Source organism: Pseudogymnoascus destructans, assembly GCF_001641265.1.
Source record: "Pseudogymnoascus destructans isolate 20631-21 unplaced genomic scaffold scaffold_34, whole genome shotgun sequence".
NCBI lineage: Eukaryota > Fungi > Ascomycota > Leotiomycetes > Thelebolales > Thelebolaceae > Pseudogymnoascus > Pseudogymnoascus destructans.
In genome coordinates this window covers 17,734-38,649 of record NW_020167553.1, presented here as the reverse complement: position 1 = coordinate 38,649, position 20,916 = coordinate 17,734, and the positions used below count along the sequence as shown (strand labels likewise).

At 47.0% G+C, this 20,916-nt stretch overlaps 3 protein-coding genes across 3 annotated transcripts; 2 read left to right on the top strand and 1 right to left on the bottom strand.

Annotated features, from left to right (window-relative positions):
- Positions 1–11,607: 11,607 nt before the first annotated feature.
- VC83_09180 (uncharacterized protein) lies at positions 11,608–12,373 on the bottom strand. The gene has a single exon (XM_024472625.1). It carries the CDS (start codon positions 12,078–12,080, stop codon positions 11,667–11,669), a length of 414 nt encoding a protein of 137 aa, XP_024319875.1. The 5' UTR covers positions 12,081–12,373; the 3' UTR covers positions 11,608–11,666.
- Positions 12,374–13,220: 847 nt separating this feature from the next.
- On the top strand, positions 13,221–16,253 carry VC83_09179 (uncharacterized protein). The gene is made up of 4 exons (XM_024472624.1): positions 13,221–13,636; positions 13,773–14,076; positions 14,243–14,867; positions 14,940–16,253. Exons 2-4 carry the CDS (start codon positions 14,041–14,043, stop codon positions 15,623–15,625), a joined length of 1,347 nt encoding a protein of 448 aa, XP_024319848.1. The 5' UTR covers positions 13,221–13,636; positions 13,773–14,040; the 3' UTR covers positions 15,626–16,253.
- A 192-nt stretch (positions 16,254–16,445) lies between these two features.
- Positions 16,446–17,085, top strand: VC83_09178 (uncharacterized protein; the record flags this gene model as incomplete). The annotated part of the gene is made up of 1 exon (XM_024472623.1): positions 16,446–17,085. The coding sequence occupies one exon, from the start codon at positions 16,446–16,448 to the stop codon at positions 16,749–16,751; it is 306 nt and encodes a 101-aa protein (XP_024319847.1). The 3' UTR covers positions 16,752–17,085.
- Positions 17,086–20,916: the final 3,831 nt, after the last annotated feature.

Genomic DNA, 20,916 nt, shown 5'->3' with positions numbered 1-20,916 from the left:
GGCAGCAGGCACAGGAGCCATTCTCATATCTAACTGGCATATAGATCCAAACAGTTTCTTTGAGGTGACTATTTAGGAATGCTGTGACTGCATCCATTTGCTCAATACCCCAATCATAATATGCTATGAGTGCCATTAGGATCTGGATTGCTATACTTTTAGCTACTAAGACAAAGGTTTGATTGTAGTCGACCCCTTTTAATTGCTCAAAGCCTTTTGGCTACCTAGCAGGCTTTAAATCGCTCTACGATTCTAGATACCTATTTGATGGTGAAGACCCATCACCCCTTAATAATATGAGTGCCTTTAAGAGGCTCTAATTCGTCCCATGTATCGTTAGCAATGAGGGCGTCATATTCGACTGCCATGGCTATTTGCTAGTCATGGCTTTCTAGGCTTGCTATTGCCTGCTTGTAGGTCATTAGTTCTAGGATTTTTCGAGGTGATATATGAGCATTAAAAGCTGATACGCTTTCATAGAGGAATGCCTAATGCTGTTGATTGAGAGACTAGTAGCTCTGATAATTTCCTTCAAGGCTTCCTTTGCATTAGAGCTTTAGCAGCTGTCGAATGCGCTCTAGGCATTGATTGACCGTTTTGTCTGCCCCTCGTTAGGCATTTGTTGCAGGCATTATTAGCCTATGGAGTTGTCAATGAAGCTCTTTGCCAAGGGCTTTAGGGGTTTGGCTCCTCGAATTATCATTACTAGGAGCTTAGGTCTCTGCATCGCCATTGCTAGGAGTCGCCCCTAATGTAGAAGGGTCTTCTTTTTTCTCAAATATAAGAGTATCAGATAGATCAGCATCGATCGTTTCAATGGTGATCCTAATGTCATCTGATAGTGTTTCAACTTCTTTAAAGACTACAGCAGATGATCGAATGACTCCTTTTTCTAGGTCATAGATCCTATAAATGGAATTGCCTTCGTATCTGACGAGTATTTCCATGCAAGCTCTAGCGCTGAATTTAGCGCTCTAGGTTCTTTTTTCTTTGTGTAAGTGATAATATGCCTTGATTATAACTCATAGATGGGCCATGTCTGGCTTTGTAGGCCGCCCTTTAAATGCACTTATGGCTTCAAAAGGGGTGATTCTAGTGCCCTAAGTAGCAGTTCTGTTCATGATGTACACAGCCGTTCTCATAATCTCTAGCCATAAGGCCTTCAATCTATCATCGTTGATCTTGGCAATGCTAAGAGAGGCCTTTAGGGTGATTATCTATAATAATCGTCCTGGTTTTATCAATGACAGTCCTGTTTGATCATTTAGAGACTCCGTCTTGCTTAGGGGTGTATAGGACTATGTATTCAATCATGACCCCCTTTTTTGCGCAGTACGTTATAAGGGCTCCCCTACCATATTCCCATCCATGAAGGCCTTTAGATAGTGCCTATATTAGGTATTTATAAGTTCGCAGAATTCGATGATCGCTATATAGGTGTTGCCTTTTTTCTAGAGCGGTCTTGCATATTAGGCTCTAGTGCAATCGTTAGTTTTGATGATGCCTTATTGTAGAGTAATTAGGCCAATCACATCGATATGGATTTGATCGAAAGGATGTTTTGCTTAAGCCTGTGGTTTTTTAGACTGGGTCTTAAGCGATTTAGCTATGGTGCAGGAGCAGCAAAGCCCCTTTTTCTAAGCTTTAGTTGTGGTTCTTGTCAAATGATCCTTATGGGGGTTTCAAAGGGTGATTCCCATCGTTGCATCTGCTATGCGAACGATATTTGCAGCTCTAAGATGTCCTAATCGCCAATGTCATAGCTCCATTGATTGTGGAGTTCTAAGGCTGGTAGTGAAGGCTCGTTAGGTCAAAATATCAAAAAGCTCATCACTAACTAGAAAAAGGAAGCCGTCACCCTAATCACAGCTTTCGTGTCGATCGGAGCTACTAAACAGCCTAACTAGATACTCGATTCTGGCGCTAGCCACTATATGATGCATGATCGCTCTATATTTAAGAGCTACACTGTTAATGAGAGCCAGGAGCTGACTATCAAAATTCTTAGGCTGCTAGAGTTAGAACTATCCAGCTTACGATTCTAGATGATATAGGCTGTAAAACGGAGGCTGTTCTATAAAGTCTGTGGTGTTCTAGTGTGTTCTGTGGTGTTCTAGAATTGACTTTAGGATATGGTTGTAGGGTTTCCAAAGAAGGGAATTCGAATTTCAGTATCAAGGTTCAGGCTTAGAGAACAAAAGAAAGGAGAGATTTAATCTTATGTTACGATGGTCATAGAGGAGATTGAATCTAAAGAGAGAAGAAGAAGAAGAAAAAAGGAAGGTGAGGCTATTCCTTGTAATATACAGTTGCCCGCTTAGCGGTTGTAACCTTACTGGCTAAGGCTGCACCTATAATCCCCTATATACCTATAACAACCATAATAACCGTAACAAGCTGTTAGCTGTAATCGTAACACTGCAGAACACTTTCAAGTTAATCAGATGACTTTGACACATCGTGTGTTAGGAGGCTATTCTCGAGTGCAAGCATGACAAAACCAACAACTTTTATCTATAGTTGAAGAGAGTTGTAATGGTGGGTGCACCAGATGTGAGAATCTAGCCACCCAAGGAAGGGATGAATTTACTAAGACAACACACTGTCTTAGAAAACAGAGCCAAAGGGTCGTAGCTTAGACTATTCCACAATGCAGCAATCAGGTGTGTGATGTAGTGAAGTGGTTCAGACAAGTTGCAACAAATGTTGAGTCTGGGAACTCAGGGGTAAGTCAGAGGTTAACACCTCACTGACTTTTCAGAAACAAGGAGTAACAAGATGAATGCTTGGAAGCTTGGAAAAGACGTGGAAGTATGTGATAGTCGATTTACTGTATTGTCTGCTTGCCCTTTCTTAAGGAAAGGGCAATCCTATTTATGCTAAAGGAGTGTAGTTCTCTCATTTTCCAAGACTTTCCATGACTAACCAGGCTTGGTAACTGTAGTCGACGTAAGAGAATCCCATAGAACCATCTCTTAGGTTCGTAGCCTATAGGAAGTAAAAGGAGGTCCAAGGTCAGAGTACCCCTATAGACAAATTATGTCATAGACAAATTATGTCATAGACAAATTATGTCATAACTTAACCAATCTTGTGGGTAACTAAAGAGCGATGACATGTAATGAATCATAGAGGTTCGTAGGAGCTTTTAGAGCTATCGTTCATGCTCCTAGGCCTCTAGTTGGTAGAGATATGTCATGTGGTAGTATGAGTGATGTCATGTAATGAATCATAGAGGGTTGTAGAGATATGCTATGTGGTAATATCGGCCCAGTAACTAAGGAGCGATGACGTGTAATGAATCATAGATGGTTGTAGCAATCGTTGAGTAGTATTGCTCTTGTTGTTGGTGTGATAAGCCAAAATATGTATAGTGACTTGTAGGTTTGAGGAGGAGATTTCCAAGTTTGATAGCAAACTGAGTGCAACGAATGTCAGTATGACAAGAGTACCTTAGTTAAGTGGATTTGCCAATTCTCATTGATAGGACGCCCTATTAGACACCAGCTAATAAAGGAATTAGCAGAAGAAATCAGGATTCAAAGAGTGCAATGCGTTAACAACACGTCATCTCAAATTGTATGATACCTACCAATTGGCAAAGAATAAATCTAACACTTTATTCAATGTTATATAGAGCTTGCTACAATTACTACTCGACAAATCGAGTCTGCAAGACATCAAGAAGCAACATTCGAAGCACTTGAACATTGGTTTGTAGTGTTGCAAGCAAAGTCGCAAGAACAGAACTACATGTTCTGTAACATCTATAACATGGATGAATCGGGTTTTGGGATTGGTACAAGCCAAACGAACTGTGTAGTAGTTGATGCTACTATATGTACGCATTAGAAAGTTGTTCCTAGCCGTCAAGAATAGGTGTCGATCATTAAGTGCATCTCTGTAGATAAACATGTTGTAACACATAGTCACTGGAGGTTTGGAAGTGTTGATTGGTAGACAAGTTGTTGATTGATTGAAGTTCTAAGAGTCTACAGTTGAGGTTGTTACGATGGTCATAGAGGTCATGATGCTAGTCCAGGAAAAGTAATCTAGATTGAATCTAAAGAGAGAAGAAGAAGAAGAAGGAAGGAAGGTGAGGCTATTCCTCATAACATACAGTTGTCTGCTTAGCGGTTGTAACCTTGTGGCTAAGGCTACACCCGTAATCCCCATAACAACTGTAATAACTGTAATAACTGTAACAACCGTAACTACCGTAACAACTGTAACAACCGTAACAAGCTGTGACAAGCTGTGAGCTGTAATCGTAACAGAGGTAATCTAAGAACTATTTTGGTGGGGCCGCTCAGGGCTCCGGCTACGCCAATCCTGCGCTAGTCCTATGATGCCACTCCTACAATTCCTGCAACACATGTTTTGCCACCACTTGTGATTTTCAAAGCTACAACTATCGACAGCACTTGGTCTACAAATCCACACGTTTATGACTGGCAATTCTTAGCAAGTATGAAAGGTTGGACGTCAAACGTTCATGGATTACAGTGGTTACAACAAGTTTTTGAGCCTAAAACCTATAAAATTACAGATGGCAAACCACGGCTTTTGATTGCAGATGGCCATGACAGTCATATTTCTGCAAACTTTATTGCTCATTGCATGCGACATAACATCAATCTTCTTATACTTCCACCTCATTGTTCACATATCCTTTACCCTCTTGATGTTGAAGTGTTTAGGCCATTAAAGACTGGACTTGCAAATGAGACAGACCAACTTTCACAAGTTAGAGTAAGGCATATACAAAAGGTAGAATGAATAGAAATGTACTACAAAGCAAGTGTATGAGCAATATCACAATACAACATTCAAAGCGCATGGTTAGGAGCGGGTATTTATCCATTCAAAGCATCAAAATGGACCAAGCAAAGGTCACAACAGTGTTAGAATGGCTAACACCAACCACAGTTAAAGAAGTACAAGCCTTCTTAGGTTTTGCCAACTTCTACCAAAGGTTTATTATAGGATATTCTAAAGTCACTCAACTACTTACAGAGCTTACAAGGAAAGACCTCACGTTCGAATGGACAGACAAGGCAGAAGCTGCTTTCTAAGAACTTAAGACGAAGTTCACAGAAGCACCTATCTTAGCCACATTCGACCCTACAAAGAAAATAGTGCATATAAACACTTACTAACTTTACACATCCGCTCTTCTATAACCTCAACAAACGCTACTACACCACCTCTGCAAACACCAAACCATCACTCATTGCTCCTTAGCTCTCTACCAAGCGGTACAGAATTGCGTAGCTCAAATGCAGCTGTTAATTTGATGTTGCAAGCTCAAAATGTGCTTGACTCTCTAACACGCAAATATATCCCATGACTTACACATACTGCTGAAACTTTGAGGACGCAAAACACATTATTACTTAAGGAGCTACAAGATACCCAAAGTGTTCTATCTATACGTAGAGCTAATAAGCGTGGCAAGAGAGTAGCATTAAAAGGAGTTATTATGATGAGTACTTAAGAAATCCAGTCGGTAGTTACGTAGATTGAAAACATGACCTATAACAATAAGGGCAAAGGTGTAATGGTGGGTGCACCAGATGTGAGAATCTAGCCACCCAAGGAAGGGATGAATTTACTAAGACAACACACTGTCTTAGGAAACAGAGCCAAAGGGTTGTAGCTTAGACTATTCCACAACGCAGCAATCAGGTGTGTGATATAGTGAAGTGGTTCAGACAAGTTGCAACAAATGTTGAGTCTGGGAACTCAGGGGTAAGTCAGAGGTTAACACCTCACTGACTTTTCAGAAACAAGGAGTAACAAGATGAATGCTTGGAAGCTTGGAAAAGACGTGGAAGTATGTGATAGTCGATTTACTGTATTGTCTGCTTGCCCTTTCTTAAGGAAAGGGCAATCCTATTTATGCTAAAGGAGTGTAGTTCTCTCATTTTCCAAGACTTTCCATGACTAACCAGGCTTGGTAACTGTAGTCGACGTAAGAGAATCCCATAGAACCATCTCTTAGGTTCGTAGCCTATAGGAAGTAAAAGGAGGTCCAAGGTCAGAGTACCCCTATAGACAAATTATGTCATAGACAAATTATGTCATAGACAAATTATGTCATAACTTAACCAATCTTGTGGGTAACTAAAGAGCGATGACATGTAATGAATCATAGAGGTTCGTAGGAGCTTTTAGAGCTATCGTTCATGCTCCTAGGCCTCTAGTTGGTAGAGATATGTCATGTGGTAGTATGAGTGATGTCATGTAATGAATCATAGAGGGTTGTAGAGATATGCTATGTGGTAATATCGGCCCAGTAACTAAGGAGCGATGACGTGTAATGAATCATAGATGGTTGTAGCAATCGTTGAGTAGTATTGCTCTTGTTGTTGGTGTGATAAGCCAAAATATGTATAGTGACTTGTAGGTTTGAGGAGGAGATTTCCAAGTTTGATAGCAAACTGAGTGCAACGAATGTCAGTATGACACTTACACTCTAACGAGTTTACCTATAGTGTATAGGTAGATAAAGAGTAGGAACAGATGAGGGTTAAGCTTTATAAGCACTGCTACAAAAGTTATTAAGGTTTTAATTTTAGTCACATGACTGTCAATTTGGTGGTGGTTGCCAGATTCCTGGTATGGCCATAGCCCCGGTATGGCCACGACCTACATTATAATTTGGGGCAAAAACTCCATATACCCAGTAAATGGGTAATAAAACTCCATCTACCCAGTCGCCCGCCAACCCCCTTTTGGAAAGGTTAACGAGCCAATGAGAGCACGTACTCTCAATTGAGAGTACGTGCTCTCATACAGCCTTTTTGAAGCAATTGAGCTGGCAATATGCCAGCTCATACGCACGGTAAGTTGGGGGTCAATTGAGACCCCCAATCCTTCCCCCCCTTCCCTTCCTCCCCTCCACCGAAGAACCCCGCTGACCCCCTCCTAGGCTCCCTCCCTCCAACCCCCTCGAAACCCCCCACAGAAGCCCTTGCACGAGGCAACCTCCTCCACCCTGCCCCCACCTCCCACGATGGCCTCGCTGGCTGAACTCGCTGTTCCTGTCGACGGCAGCGAGTTCCTCGACTTGGACGCTTGGTCCCACGCCCTGGACGACTGGGCCGTCAAGGAGAAGTTCTCCTGGCGGCTCCAGAGGAGGGACAAAGACGGGGCAACCGCTGTTTGTCCCGAGGAGGGCTGCGCCTGGCGTGTCCGGGCCATCCCCAACGACGAGCAATGGAAGCTCGTCGTTGTTTGGGGGACACACACTTGCGTGGGGAGGGGGCAACGGAAGTTTGCCTCCTCCTCTAAAGGAGAATGGCTAGACGGCGTGGTCTCGCAACACCTACGGGTGTCCAAAAAGACCACGCCACGGGAGATTGTGGAGCTCCTCCGCGTTCGATTCGCGGAGGAGATACTCTACGGGAGGGTGCAGCAGTCTTTGCTACGCCTTCTCATAGGGGATATCGGAGTGCAGAGGCATAGCTTTCAGCTATTGCCTTCGTACAAGCGCCTCCTGGAAGCATCTGCTCCAGGAGTTTATGTCGATCTCATTCGAGATCGACACAACCGATTCCAACGGATCTTTGTGTGCCCTGCAAAAAGCAGGGCCACGTTCCAAGCCTCCTGCCGGCTTGTTGCAGTGGACGGGACCTTCTTGAAGGCCCGTTTCATCCTGACTCATATTGTGGCTGTTGGCATTGATGCCAACGGCCACATTGTGCCACTTGCTTGGGCAGTGGCTGAGTCAGAGAACGCGGACTCTTGGGAGTGGTTTTTGAACCACCTCAAGTGGTCCCTCCCAGAGCTCGTGAGCGAGCCAAGCACCCTTGTCTCTGATAGAGACAAGGGGCTTCTTGTTGCAGAGAGAACTCTCTCTCCGCAGGTGGCGATAGCTCATTGCTGTCGCCACCTCTCTGAGAACTTCTCAGAGCGGTTTGGGAAGGGCCTTCTGCCCCTCTTCTAGAAGATTGCCCAAGCCACAACTGTAGCTCAATTCAACAAGCATTTAAAAGAGCTTCGAGCGTCAAAGCCCGAAGCATCGGCATACCTTTGTAGTGCCAAGCCTGAACAGTAAGCTCTAGCGAAGTTTCGTGGCTGTCGATACGGCCACGATACTTCAAATATCGCGGAGAGCTTCAACAAGCTCATCCGCTCGGATCTAGAGCTCCCAATCGTGGAGCTTCTCGATGCGCTCTGGCACTGGGTGATGGCCCAGCGTGCCGAGCGTTCTCTTTTGGCTGAGGAGGCCATTGCCAAAGGGCAATGGCCTCCTCTTATCACTGGGTTGGTGGAGGAGGGGAGGAACTGGGCCCGTTGTAATGGGCTCCAAATGTCCTCTCCGACAGAGGCACGGGTAGTCCAGCCAGATGGCAGGATCTACCTTGTTGACCTGACGGCAAGAACTTGTTCTTTCCGTTGATACCAAGAGAATGGCGTGCCCACAAGGCACGCCATGACTCTTATCTTTCGACAAGGGAGTCAATTGACTCCCTTTCTTCCAGCAGCACTGTCTGCTGGAAGTTGGCAGAGGCAGTATCAACTGCCTCTGCCTCCAATCTCTGTCGAGGGTCTTCTCGTAGACCCTGACCTTAACGCCTCGGGAGGAGTTTGTGACCCTCCGGTCACCCGAATCCCCCGAGGCCGACTGCGAAAAGAGAGGGTTCAGCAGGAGGATGCCCGGCGTCCTCGAGGACGCCGGGCTCGCCGGGATCATGGAGGACTTCTGCCGCTTGGGGCAGTCGTTGCCGCCATGCCGGACTTAGTCCGTACACGCTGCGGCACCTGCGGTGAGCCTGGGCACAATGCCAGGACTTGCTGCAGGCCTCATAATTGACCTGTTCTCATTTCAGAACAGGAGGGGTTTACGGGGGGGTTTACGGCTGTTCTCATATGAGAACACGGGGGTTTCTGGATTGGGTTTTGGGGGGGGGGGTCACGTGGGATGGAACTGGGTATAACGTGGTTTATCAGTACGTCGGACATATCAGTACCTCGGACACTTTTCATTGGCATTCTACTTTGAATATCAATAAATCAACCATAACATATTAAATTAACTATAACTAAGCGGAATCAGATGAACTAGACATATCTATAGCTTCTTGACAAGTTCGCGCATTATGACCAGCTTTTCCACAGATCCCACAGCATCGCCTAGACGGTTGCCCCTCCTTGTGACTACCCCCAACAGCACGTACGTCGCGTCGTACCTGCTCATCCACATCCTTCTGTGCGATAATAGCCTGTGCATCCTCTACTATAAGTGCACCTCCTTCACGGACACGAGCCTTTTTAGCCCTGCGGCGTTTGCTAAGGGCTTCGTTGGCTGCTCGAAGGGTACGTACCTCAGCAGACAGAAGGGTGTTCTCATGTGCTAGTCGCTCCGTACCCTTTGCCAATGCAATAACTGTCCCGAAGAGTGGAGTTGGCGAGCTTCCTTGGTGACGGGCAATTCGATTTCGAACGAGGGTTGTTTGTGAAAGAGCTTCAGTTGGGTTGGAAGGGGTCTGGGAGACCCAAGGGTTGGTGTTGGCAGTAGAGGGTCTAGAGGGAGTTGGAGTCCGTAACCTCACGTCAAGCTTTGAAAGCACTGCTTGCGGGTCGAAAGGCACTAAGCCAGCTCCGCGGAACCCGGACTGGGCGTTTTGGGCTGTCATGGATTCCAGATATGCTGCTCTAAAGGCGAGAAAGAACTCGACCTTGGTAATGTGGTTGATATGAGCCTTAATGAAGGTCTCAATCTGCCGACCATATGCCCGCTTCAACACACTAAAGCACCCGACATCAAGTGGCTGAGTTAAATGAGACGAGTGGGGAGGTAGTCCAAGAGTTATAATGTTGTGTGCCTTGCAGTACTCTTGGAACTCGGCCGATTCATGACTCTCGTGCCCGTCTAACACCAGCATTCGATATGGACCCCTTGCACGAACAGCAGTATGTTTGTCGAAGTGTTTCAACCATTCTAGACCCGTCTCATTGTTTGTCCATCCATTGCTTGTCGGTTTAACAACCCAGTTGTGTGGAAGGCCGCCGTCTGTATACCAATTTGCAAGATGATTCTTGCCTTTAACTACCAAAAATGGAGGAATACTCCAGCCGTCACTGTTGATACAAGCAATCGCTGTAGCCCATTCCCGATTCCCTGGCTGAACTGCCTTACCTCTGCCAAGTCGATCTGCACGGGTAACAACCATTGCAGGGCAAATCACACCCATCATAAACCCAGTTTCGTCAAAGTTATAGAAGTCGCAGTCCAAAACACCATATTTTGCCCTCATATTTTCCACTAGTCGAAACCACGCGCCAATTAGTTCAGGATCTTCGCACAAGGCCCTTTGGAAGTCGTAAACGCGATTAAAACGCGTCTTTAATTCTGGACGTCGTTGTACAAATCGGTGGGCCCAGAGCTTCCCGACGCGCCTCCCTCCACGCGACTCGAGTATAAAATTTGCCATATCTTCTACACCAGCAAGCCGGGGTGCAAATCCTCTTGAATCCATATCAAGTATATTCCGAATAACCACCTCCTCTTCTAGTATAGTTAATTTCATCATTGCAGGCCGGCGTTTGTAGACAGTAGTTCGGCCGTTCATTCTGTCGCAGAGTGTAGAATGAGGTACTTCATAGAGCTTAGCAGCCTTCCGACGACTTAGATTTTTTGATGTTCGGATAGCCTCGATAGCTAGAATGATTTTTGCTTCTTGGGTAATCACTGACATAATAAAAGGTGGAAAAAACGCGTTGTGAAGTTAGAGGGTAGGAAATTCGGGAAAAGTGTCCGAGGTACTGATATGTCCGACGTACTGATAAACCACGTTATAGAATTTATTTATTGTTTTACTGGGTATATGGAGTTTTTGCCCTATAATTTGTGTAGATTGCATTGTTCCAATTGAAAACCCAGTCTCATCCATGTTGTAGGTGTTGTAGTTTTCGATTTTTTGCTCTGTTACAAGGCTCTTGTACATGTCAAACCACGCCTTCAACACCTGCTTTGTAACCCTGTTCATCCTTTGTGCTTCAACCCTCCGTCCTAACTTAACGCGTAGGGTAGGATGCCTTTGAATAAATCGTGGCACCCAGTCTTGCCCAAGAGGTAAGTGAGGTATTTGAAGTTGTGGTTGTTGAGTTTGTTGTTGTGATTGCCTTTTGTATGCGTGTAAGTTGTGCTTTATTAAGATGTAAGAGTGCGGCCGTCAACTGCTTTTTCAGTGGCCTAAACACCGTAAAATCAAGCGGTTGTAGCACATGCGATATGCGATTCTGCATACAATGCGATATGAAACTCCCGCTTATATGACTGTCATGGCCATCATATATAAGAAGACGTTAGTCATGTCCGACACCTGCTTTCTTACGTAGCTCAAACATGCGTAGTAGCCTTCAATACCCCGTCTTATCCATACTATACACGTTATGTTCTTTGGTTTTCAGACGCGTCACAAGGTCCTTGTACGCGTCGAACCGCCCCACTAACACTTCTTTTGTAACTCTGTTCATCCTTTATGATTCGATTCTTCTTCCTAGTCGGACTTGTAGGTGTGGATGTCGTTTAATAAAGCGTGGAACCCAATCCTATCTAAAGCACAAAGTTCGGAATATGTTCGTGGGTGTGCTCGTCGTCAGAGTGTTTGTGATCTTTGAAAACGCGTCAGAGTGTTTGTGATCTTCGAAACGCGTCAGAGTGTTTGTGATCTTCGAAACGCATCAGAGTTTTGTGATCTTCGAAACGCGTCAGAGTGTTTGTGATGTTCGAAAACGCGGCAGTGGTTTAGATGGACCTCATCTGCAACCTCCCGTAATATGTGGTGACTAGGCGCGTATCCACCTTTCGTAAGGACCTTTATCCACTTTAATAACGTTGCTTCTTGGTTTTTCGGGAGGAGTTGTTGTTTCTGTCGCGCTTCTGTCCGTGAAGGCATTCCTTGGACGCGGTTAGCAACAGTATTCTTACAGAGACCTAACGCTTTTGCAGCTGCATAAGAAGAATTATATTTGCCAGACTGGACGCCTAATACTGCCTCTGCTACGCGGATATCAACTTCTTGCGCTTTTGGGCTTCTTCGACGTACCATTGTTGTGTCAGTTATCATTTAGTTTGGTGGTGGGGTTCGCGTTAGGTCAAGCACGCCACACGCCCAAGTACGCCACGACTGACGTTGCATGTACGTTGTTATCTCCAAGCAAGCCTTGTAACACCACACCACCCCCATAATTACCAGAAACCCTCATTATCCCATCCAATACGAGAAATCTCATACCCCCACCAACGCACCGACAGACCCAACATCAGCACCTCCATCCCGCCCCCGCAACGGCGCACGCGGGTCAAGCCACACCACGGCCCGGCAGTGCGCCCCCAGCGCAAGCCACCGGCTGCCACGTGTTGGTGCGTGGCGGGCGCCTCGGACGACGGGTGTGGGGGGTGTGTTTGTGACCTGTTTTGCGCGGGGGTAGATGGGATATTGATTGTATCGGGCCGAGTCGTTGTAGGATGGGGGATTGAGGGTGGGATTGGGGGGGATTTGGGGGGGGGGTTAGGGGGGGATTAGGGGGGGGTTAGGGGGGATTAGGGGGGGATTGGGGGGGGGGTTTAGGGGGGGATTGAGGGGAGGGGAGGATTGAGGGGAGGATTGAGGGGAGGATTGAGGGGAGGATTGAGGGGAGGATTGAGGGGAGGATTGAGGGGAGGATTGAGGGGAGGATGAGGGGAGATCGGGATTGCTGGTCTGGGGGTTGTGTAAGTTCGTGTGTTGTTTGTCCTGCTATATCTGGGTGTGTTGTCTGTGTGTGTGTGAAGCTGGATGAGGACGGTGATACTGTACGATGGGGATAGTTGTCGCCATCGCCTCAAACCAGCCAGCAAAACAAACCATGCTAGTGGCGTTTTCGGCAACTGCGTTTTCGGCACCTGTTATAGAGGACCATACGTAAGTCCATACGCGGCGCACTAACCGCAATCTCCACTAGCGGCTTTTACGTAGAGTGTCTTTTACTCCGTAGAGTAAGTGTACAAGGTCGATACCTCTTGCACACAGCTAATCACTACTAACCACCACCCAACCCGCCACACAATTAGGGTACACTGACTTGTACTCCCCATGTCGCTTCTCCCTGCTCTTCCCACCCCACCGACTCCCCACCGACTCCCCACAGACTCGCAACTGCCCTATGAGAAATAACCTTAACAGTCCTATGTGGGTTATACAATTAAACAATTAAACACTAGCAGGGCCTAACTTTGTCTAACTTCGTCTAACTTCGTCTAACGTCGTCTAACGTCGTCTAACGCAACCTAGCACGGTCTAGTATACATCTCACGCCGTCATATCCGTCATATCCGTCATGTCCGTCATGTCCATCGTCCCCTCTTAGACCTCTCCTCCGCCGCCAGTCTCTCTGCCGCCAATCTTTCTGCCGCCAGTCTCTCTGCCGCCAGTCTCTCCGCCGCCAGTCTCTCCGCCATTCCCCCATTCCCCCATTCTCTACCCTGAATGGCCTCGCAATGACCTCTTTATCCTACTCCAAAGGATCTATGCACCATCTTTTTATCCATAATCCCACTCCTCCCCCCCTCACCGACGACATCTCTCCCAGCACCACACGCGACTCGCCGCTCCACATATCAACAGCAGCTATCGCCGCGCCGGTGCGTTTTATCATCCCCATTGCATTTTCTTGGCTTCCCTTGGCGGCTGCCCCTACCTATTTGCCACTTGGCCCATCCCCTTATGCTTGTTTCCAAAAAAAAATGATCTAAACACGACTAACAATGTCGCTTGAAGACCCCCCACACTCGTTTTTCTTGAATCCGGATTCGGACTGACTCGGTTGGTTCCTGGATATATCGACTGCGACTACGTACGTTCCACCACCACCGCGAACCCACGACGAGCCTTCGGCCTCCACACTTTCACCTACCTACCTCGACTCGAACCTTGGGGATTACGAAACGTCGTCCCTTTTTGCCCTTTCTTTCCTCTCCTTTCGACCTTTCTTCGGCGTCTGTTCGTTGTGTCTCTCTTTTACGTGTTGCGCTGGGGATAAGGGATAATGGTTGTGAAGTACGAGAATGTGAAATGGGTTGATGTATGTTCACTCCCAGCAAACAACATCTCTCCTGTCCCCCATTCACCATCCTATCCTCCCAGCCTTCTCACAAGATCTCGTGGCCCAGCCTCACCACCACCACCTCCCCCAATCCCCTCCCCCAATCCTCAGAAAAAGCCCCAAGCTAACCCTCCTCCCCCCCAAGGGCCTCCGCGGTCTCGCCTCTGTCTCCGTGGTCATCACCCATCTCGCGCGCACCTTCGACCAGATCCTCTTCTACCCCAACACCGGCGGCAGCCCCGACAACCACCCCTACGTCCTCCAATGGCCCATCATCCGCGTCTTCGTGCAGGGCCGCATCGGCATCGCCATCTTCGCCCTCGTAACCGGCTACGTGTGCGCGCTCAAGCCGATCCGACAGTCCAAGTCCGGCAACATCGACGGCGCCCTGACGAGCGTTGCCAAGTCAGCATTCAGGAGAATCCCGCGGCTCTTTCTGCCGACGACGATCGCGACTTGTATTATGTGGGTGCTGAGCCAGTTGGGGGCATATGATGTTGCGGAGGCGACGGATAGTTACTGGTTGATTACGACGAGCCCGGTGCATCGTCGGCCGTTTAGCGCGGCGGTGCATAGTCTGTTCCGCGAGATCATGATGACGTGGACTGTGCTGCAGAATAATTATGATCCGAATCAGTGGACGCTGCAGCCGCTGTTGAAGGGGAGTATGATGGTGTATATGCTTATCTTTGGGACGATCTATATGCAGCAGAAGTACAGGATGATGACTAGTCTGGCGTTTTACATGTATTTCTTCTTGGCCGGCGAAGGTGCGTTTCCCCCAATTCAAGCTCCAGGTGTCAACACCACGGCCACAATCACAGCCAGCTAACACAACCCAGTCACATTCAGCATGCAATTCTTCTTCGGCATGTTCCTCTCCGACCTCTCCCACCACCAGCCCACCCTCGACTTCATCAACGCGCGCATCTGGATCCGCCGCTTCCTCCCCCCCCTCCTAATGCTCATTGGTCTCTGGATCGCCTCCTACCCCGAACACCACGCCGAATGGTCCAACTGGTCGCAGCAGCTCCAAGACCTCTCCACCTACATCCTCCTCATGAAGCAGGACACCGCGCGCTTCTACACCGGCCTCGGAATGGACTTCATCTGCGTCGCCATCTTCCTGTCTCCCACCCTCAAATACGTCTTGAGCAGCAAGTACCTGTTATGGCTGGGAAAGAACTCCTTCGCCGTCTACCTCATCCACGGCACTTTGATCCGCACTGTTTTAACATGGTGCATGTACGGCGTATCGATCCCGGCGAAGGTCGAGAAGGAGGTCGATGGTGAGATGACGCTAGTGAACGGCCCGGGATTGAAACACGGCGGGTACGTGTACATGACGGTTTTCATCCCTCTCTTCTTCGTGCTGCTGTACTTTCTCGCCAATCTGTGGACCATGCATGTTGATCCGCTGTGCGCGAGGTGGACGGCGGCGTTTGAGAGGGCGACGCTGAATGAGAGCGAGAAGACTACGTCGAGTGGGTCGGGGGGGCAGGGGTTGTTGAGTCAGCCGCCTGCTTGAGCAGTATCTCTCTTCTTTGTTTTTTGGGATGTGGTATTGATGGGTCGGCCGGGGGAAGGCGGTACGGCAAGTGTCGAATGAGACGATATGGGGTGTCTTTGCATAGCCAAGTGCATATGGGAGTGTTTCCTCCCACTACAGTTTTTGTTGCTCATTTCCGTCGTCACCTAGGGAAGGGATATAGTTATGAAAGCTGGGGGGGTTAGAATGGATCGAGATACGATCGCGAGATGGGGTTTACATTTTGATGCCCATCATCATCCGACCAACGCTACGGCTTTTTGTTTTCTTTGTTTCCGCTACCTACCTAACTCTTGTCTACTACTACTACTTTTGTACGATTAAGAGAGGAGGATCGATTGTGGTATACTTTTTGCTTGTATGTATGGAGAAGAATATATACCTCCATCTTGATGGGACGACGGAAAGGGGATTGTGTATCATGGGAGGGATAGAGAGGGGGTATAGAGTAGTATGTACGGAAATGGAACAGTATATACAGTATATACGAACCCCTAATCGATGCTGCTTAGGAGCGCTTAATCTGCCTTGAGAGTGCCTTACGCCACGACCTCCTTGGCAGTATTTGTACGGCATCATTGTTTACAACAATTATATCACGTGCTGGAGTCGCAAGCTGAACCATGAATGCTCACTTGCCAAGACTAAGACAGGGGTCTTCACACCGACGATGGAAGTATATAGTAGGAACGCGGACCTCTGGAAAAAGGCCGACGGTCAACCTTCGTAATGTAGAAACAGAATTCCACAGACGTAGGATTCCACGTATACTGCCAAATATATCCTTGAAATCGGGCAAATGCTCTTCAATAGCAGCTCCAACCAAGCCAGTTTAGTTCTCAATCCAGTTCTCCACCTCCCCAGCACCCTACCCATCCATTCCCGCCGCCGCAATGATCCTCCGCCTCCCCCCCTCCCCTTCTGGGCCGCCCTGGCGCCCCTCACCCTCGCCGCCAGCGCTTCCATAACCTACCCAGCAACCATCGAAACCGACCTCCTCTTCCCCCTCAACGCAACCTACGACAGCAACCCCACCTCGCCGCCCATCATCGTCGGGATCCAGAACGGCCAGGCCGCCTACGCGTATGAATGGAGCATCCGCTAGGCGGTCTGGGCCGCCTCCTTCCCCTCGTCGGAGATCCCGGGTATGGGCGGTTTCGTGGGGTCGCGGGCGAGGATAACGGGCAGGTGGATTGTATTTGGGAGTTTCTTGGTACGGGGAAGTATGAGACGGAGACGTGCTTGTCGGCGTTTAAGAGGGCGGATCCGGAGTGGCCTATGGATATAGACTGTTCTCTAAAATATTACCCCACCAACCTTACACAGCCTTCCCAAGTACCCAACTCTATAACACTATACTAAACTGGTAACGTATTTGTTCCAGCCCAACCGTGAACTGAGCTGGTTCATGAACTAGCCGGCCCAACTAGAAGTAGGAGTAATCAATTGATCTATATAGCTACGTTTCCTGCTGTGTCTGCCCGTGCTCGTTTCCGACGAGGCCTCTTAGCTAGAACTATTTCTGTACGAGTAGCTAGACCTGATAAATTGCCACAGTCATGGTCGTCATTATGGCAGTGTATACTACACTCCTTAGCTTCCTTATAACAACAGCACCTCTTTGTACTACATTGACCCTTACATTAACATGATATTACAACCCATGCGCTTGTAGAAGTAGGAATAATGATATCTGACCATAGAGCTTGCTCTACAACTCTACGTGATTTTATAGGTATAAGGTGTTGTATAATACTAGAGAGTGTTAAAACCTAATATCGGTGTAGGTAAGGCTCTTCTACAATGTGTGCAAAGTGCGTCTTATTATCAGTTGAGGTTCTATCATCTCAAGGCACCTTTATAGAGACTATAGCTCTATGTAATGCTACTTCCTGTTACGATATCAAGTGCGCCTTGCAGCTCGAGTGGGCTGAAGTCGATTCCAGGACGATCTCGAGGCAACCTCTCAAAGTTGGCTTTCGACAGTCAGCTCAACACACACACACCACCTTCGCAAGTCAGACCTTTTACAACGCTCCCTCGACAAGGATATAACTGTGAGGGAAGTGCGCTCCTCTCGAGTGGCTCCTACAGCCAACAACTGCACAATAGGGCCTTTGGCAATATGTGTCTGACTTGACGATATAAACCGAAATTGAAATAGCAACTCGCTATGGCTTATACAGCTGAAGAAAAAGCTGCAATGGCAGCTCGAAATGATCCAGAACAAGACCAGGAATCCCTGGCAGAAGGAGCATCAATTCCAAGCTCTGCAAACCAAACCAATGAACTTCATGATCCTAATTTCAAATCCGAAACCTTCCTTCACACTCTGGGCAAAACAGCTCAAGAGAGACATGAATTTATACTTGCAAATCGACATGAAAAGGCTGAATGGAATGTTGAAACCTTTGATGAATTCCAGAAACTATCTGTCGCCAACCAGAAAATGGCATGGACTTTGCACAAGAACATTCTTCGGGACTATTTGGCCCTAGCAGAGGACTCAAATTCGATACTGGCTGAAAAGGATGATGCCATTCTCCAGTTACAGGAACTGATCCAGAGCAACGAGCAACAAATCACAGAGCAACAAACAATTCAGAAATATCTTGAAAAGCAAACCCAACAAGCTCTGAAGAATGAACCAGGACACCACTCTCACAGTCGACTGTCAGCTCGGATTCCAGACCCTCCAATCCTCACAGATGGGATAGAGCCAGCATTTGAAGACTGGGTTGTGAAAATTCGCCTCAAGCTCGAAGCCAACATTGATCATTTTCCAACACAGACTTTACAAATGAGCTACATTCAGAGTCGACTGGGAGGACTGGCAGTTCGACATGTCAATCCAAGGCTTCGACCAAACTCTACAAACAAATTGCAGACAGCAGAAGAAATTCTCGAACTTTTGGAAAAAGTCTTCAGTGATCCTGATCGAAGGCACACAGCTCAAACTGAGTATCGAAAGCTGTATCAGAGAAACAACACCTTTTCAGTGTTCTGGGCTGAGTTCCAAAGGCTCACGACAGAGCTTGATTACTCTGAAGAAACTTTGCTGGATGACTTGCGCTTCAAAGTCAACCAACAGATGCAGAAAGCCTTAGTGGCTGAAGTTGGAGCTACTACACTTCACGAGTTTGCAAAGAAATGCATGCTCATCGACCAGAACATTCAGCGGATTAAGGAACAAGAAGACAAAAGAAATGCCTCCTCCGGAACCTGCTCCGAAAGTGGAAAAACCAAAACCTTGCACCATAGCAATGATTGGCGCAGCACCATTCCGAATGCTCATGAAGCAAAGAGGAGCTCAAGTCTTTGCTATATCAATGAAGGACATAATCGAGCACAAGAACAAGACCAAAACTGAAGAAATTGACTCTCGACTGATCCTTCCGAAGGAATTTCATGAATTTTTGGATTTTTTTCAAAAATGGCAGCAGACAAGCTACCTCCCCATCGACCTTCAGACCATCATATTGAACTCGAAGGTGATGCAAAGCTGGGATATGCACCACTCTGGAATATGTCAAAGGAAGAACTTGATTTGGTCGAAGAATATGTCTTCGAGCACTTGCCAAAAGGGTTCATTGAAGCAAGCAAAGCCCCATACTCTTCACCCATTATGTTTGTGAGAAAGCCAGGTGGTGGTCTTCGATTCTGTGTTGACTACAGGAAGCTAAATGCCATAACGAAAAAGGATCGATATCCCATACCACTCATTGATGAAACGCTGGCCCAAGTCATAGGAGCAAAATATCTCACCAAACTGGACATTCGACATGCCCTCAATCGAATTCGAATGCAGACAGAAGAAGATGAAGACCTCACTACATTCAGAACTCGATTTGGATCCTACAAATACAAGGTCATGCCCTTCGGACTCACAAATAGTCCAGCAACATTCCAGAGGTACATGAATGAAACCCTCATGGATTACCTCAACCAATTCGTCACCGCATACATGGATGACATTCTTATCTACAGTGCTACTCGAGCGGAGCATACAGAGCACATAAGGAAAGTCCTACAGAAGCTTCGAGAAGCTGGACTGCAAGCAGATATCTCAAAATGTGAGTTTTTCGTCCAAGAAACCAAATTCCTAGGACTCATCGTGGGAGTCAATGGCATTCGCATGGACCCTGCAAAGGTTTCTACTATATTGGAATGGCGAACTCCAAAATCGCTCAGGGATATGCAAGCTTTCATTGGATTCTGCAATTTCTATCAAAGGTTCATCCGAAATTACTCCAGCATCATGAGGCCATTGGTGAACCTTACCAGAAAGGATCAGATATTCGAATGGACTCATGCATGCCAAACTGCATTTGAGCTGTTGAAACAAACAGTCACAGAAGCTCCTGTCTTGAGGCATTTCGATAGAAACAAGACAGCCTATGTCGAAGCAGATTCCTCAGACTTCATCTCATCAGGAGTCTTGTCACAAAAAGATGATCAAGGGGTTCTACATCCAGTGGCATACTTCTCGAAAAAGCTAGCACCTGCAGAATGCAATTACGAGATATATGACAAGGAATTGCTTGCAATCATCAGATGTTTCGAAGCATGGAGACCAGAACTTGAAGGGACAGATTTTCCAGTCCAAGTCTTGTCTGATCACAAAAGCTTGGAATACTTCATGTCCACCAAGAAGCTGACAAGAATACAAGCTCGATGGGCCGAATTCCTCTCTCGATACAACTTCCAGATCATCTATAGGCCTGGGAAGCAAAATGGAAAAGCAGATGCTTTGACTCAAAGGCCTGATGACAGACCAGAAGGCAATGATGAGGATGATCGACAAAAGCAACAGCTTCAGGTGTTGCTACCACCTTCGAGGCTACATCCAGACATTCAGAAACTCAAAGAACAAGGCCAAACAGCTCAGCTAGCTCCAGTGGAAACTCATATCAGAGAAATGACAATTCTTGAGAAAATCCAAAAGTCTCAACTGGAAGACAAATTCTGCAAGGCTACACTACAGAAGCTTGAGAATGGTGATCGAACAAGCAAAGAGGTTGCATTGGCTTATTGCGAACTCAAAAACGGCATGCTAGAATATCAAAATCGAGTTTGGGTGCCAGAAACCATTCAGGTGGACTTGTTGAGAGAAGTTCATGAACAACCTTCTATGGGACATCCAGGAGCTGGAAAGATGCTGCGAGTCATGAAACAGCACTATTACTGGCCAAACATGGACAAAACAATAATTCGATATATCAAAAACTGCTATAGTTGTCGAAGATCGAAACCATCTCGAGATTCCTACA

What these genes read in the sequence shown, in the direction of transcription:
- VC83_09180 (XM_024472625.1), bottom strand. Translation starts at nt 12,080, where the DNA reads ATGATAACTGACACAACAATGGTACGTCGAAGAAGCCCAAAAGCGCAA.
- VC83_09179 (XM_024472624.1), top strand. Translation starts at nt 14,041, where the DNA reads ATGGTTGTGAAGTACGAGAATGTGAAATGGGTTGAT. An exon ending in AGAATGTGAAATGGGTTGAT is followed by an intron (nt 14,077 to 14,242) that starts GTATGTTCACTC and finishes CTCCCCCCCAAG; the next exon opens with GGCCTCCGCGGTCTCGCCTC. An exon ending in TTTCTTCTTGGCCGGCGAAG is followed by an intron (nt 14,868 to 14,939) that starts GTGCGTTTCCCC and finishes AACACAACCCAG; the next exon opens with TCACATTCAGCATGCAATTC.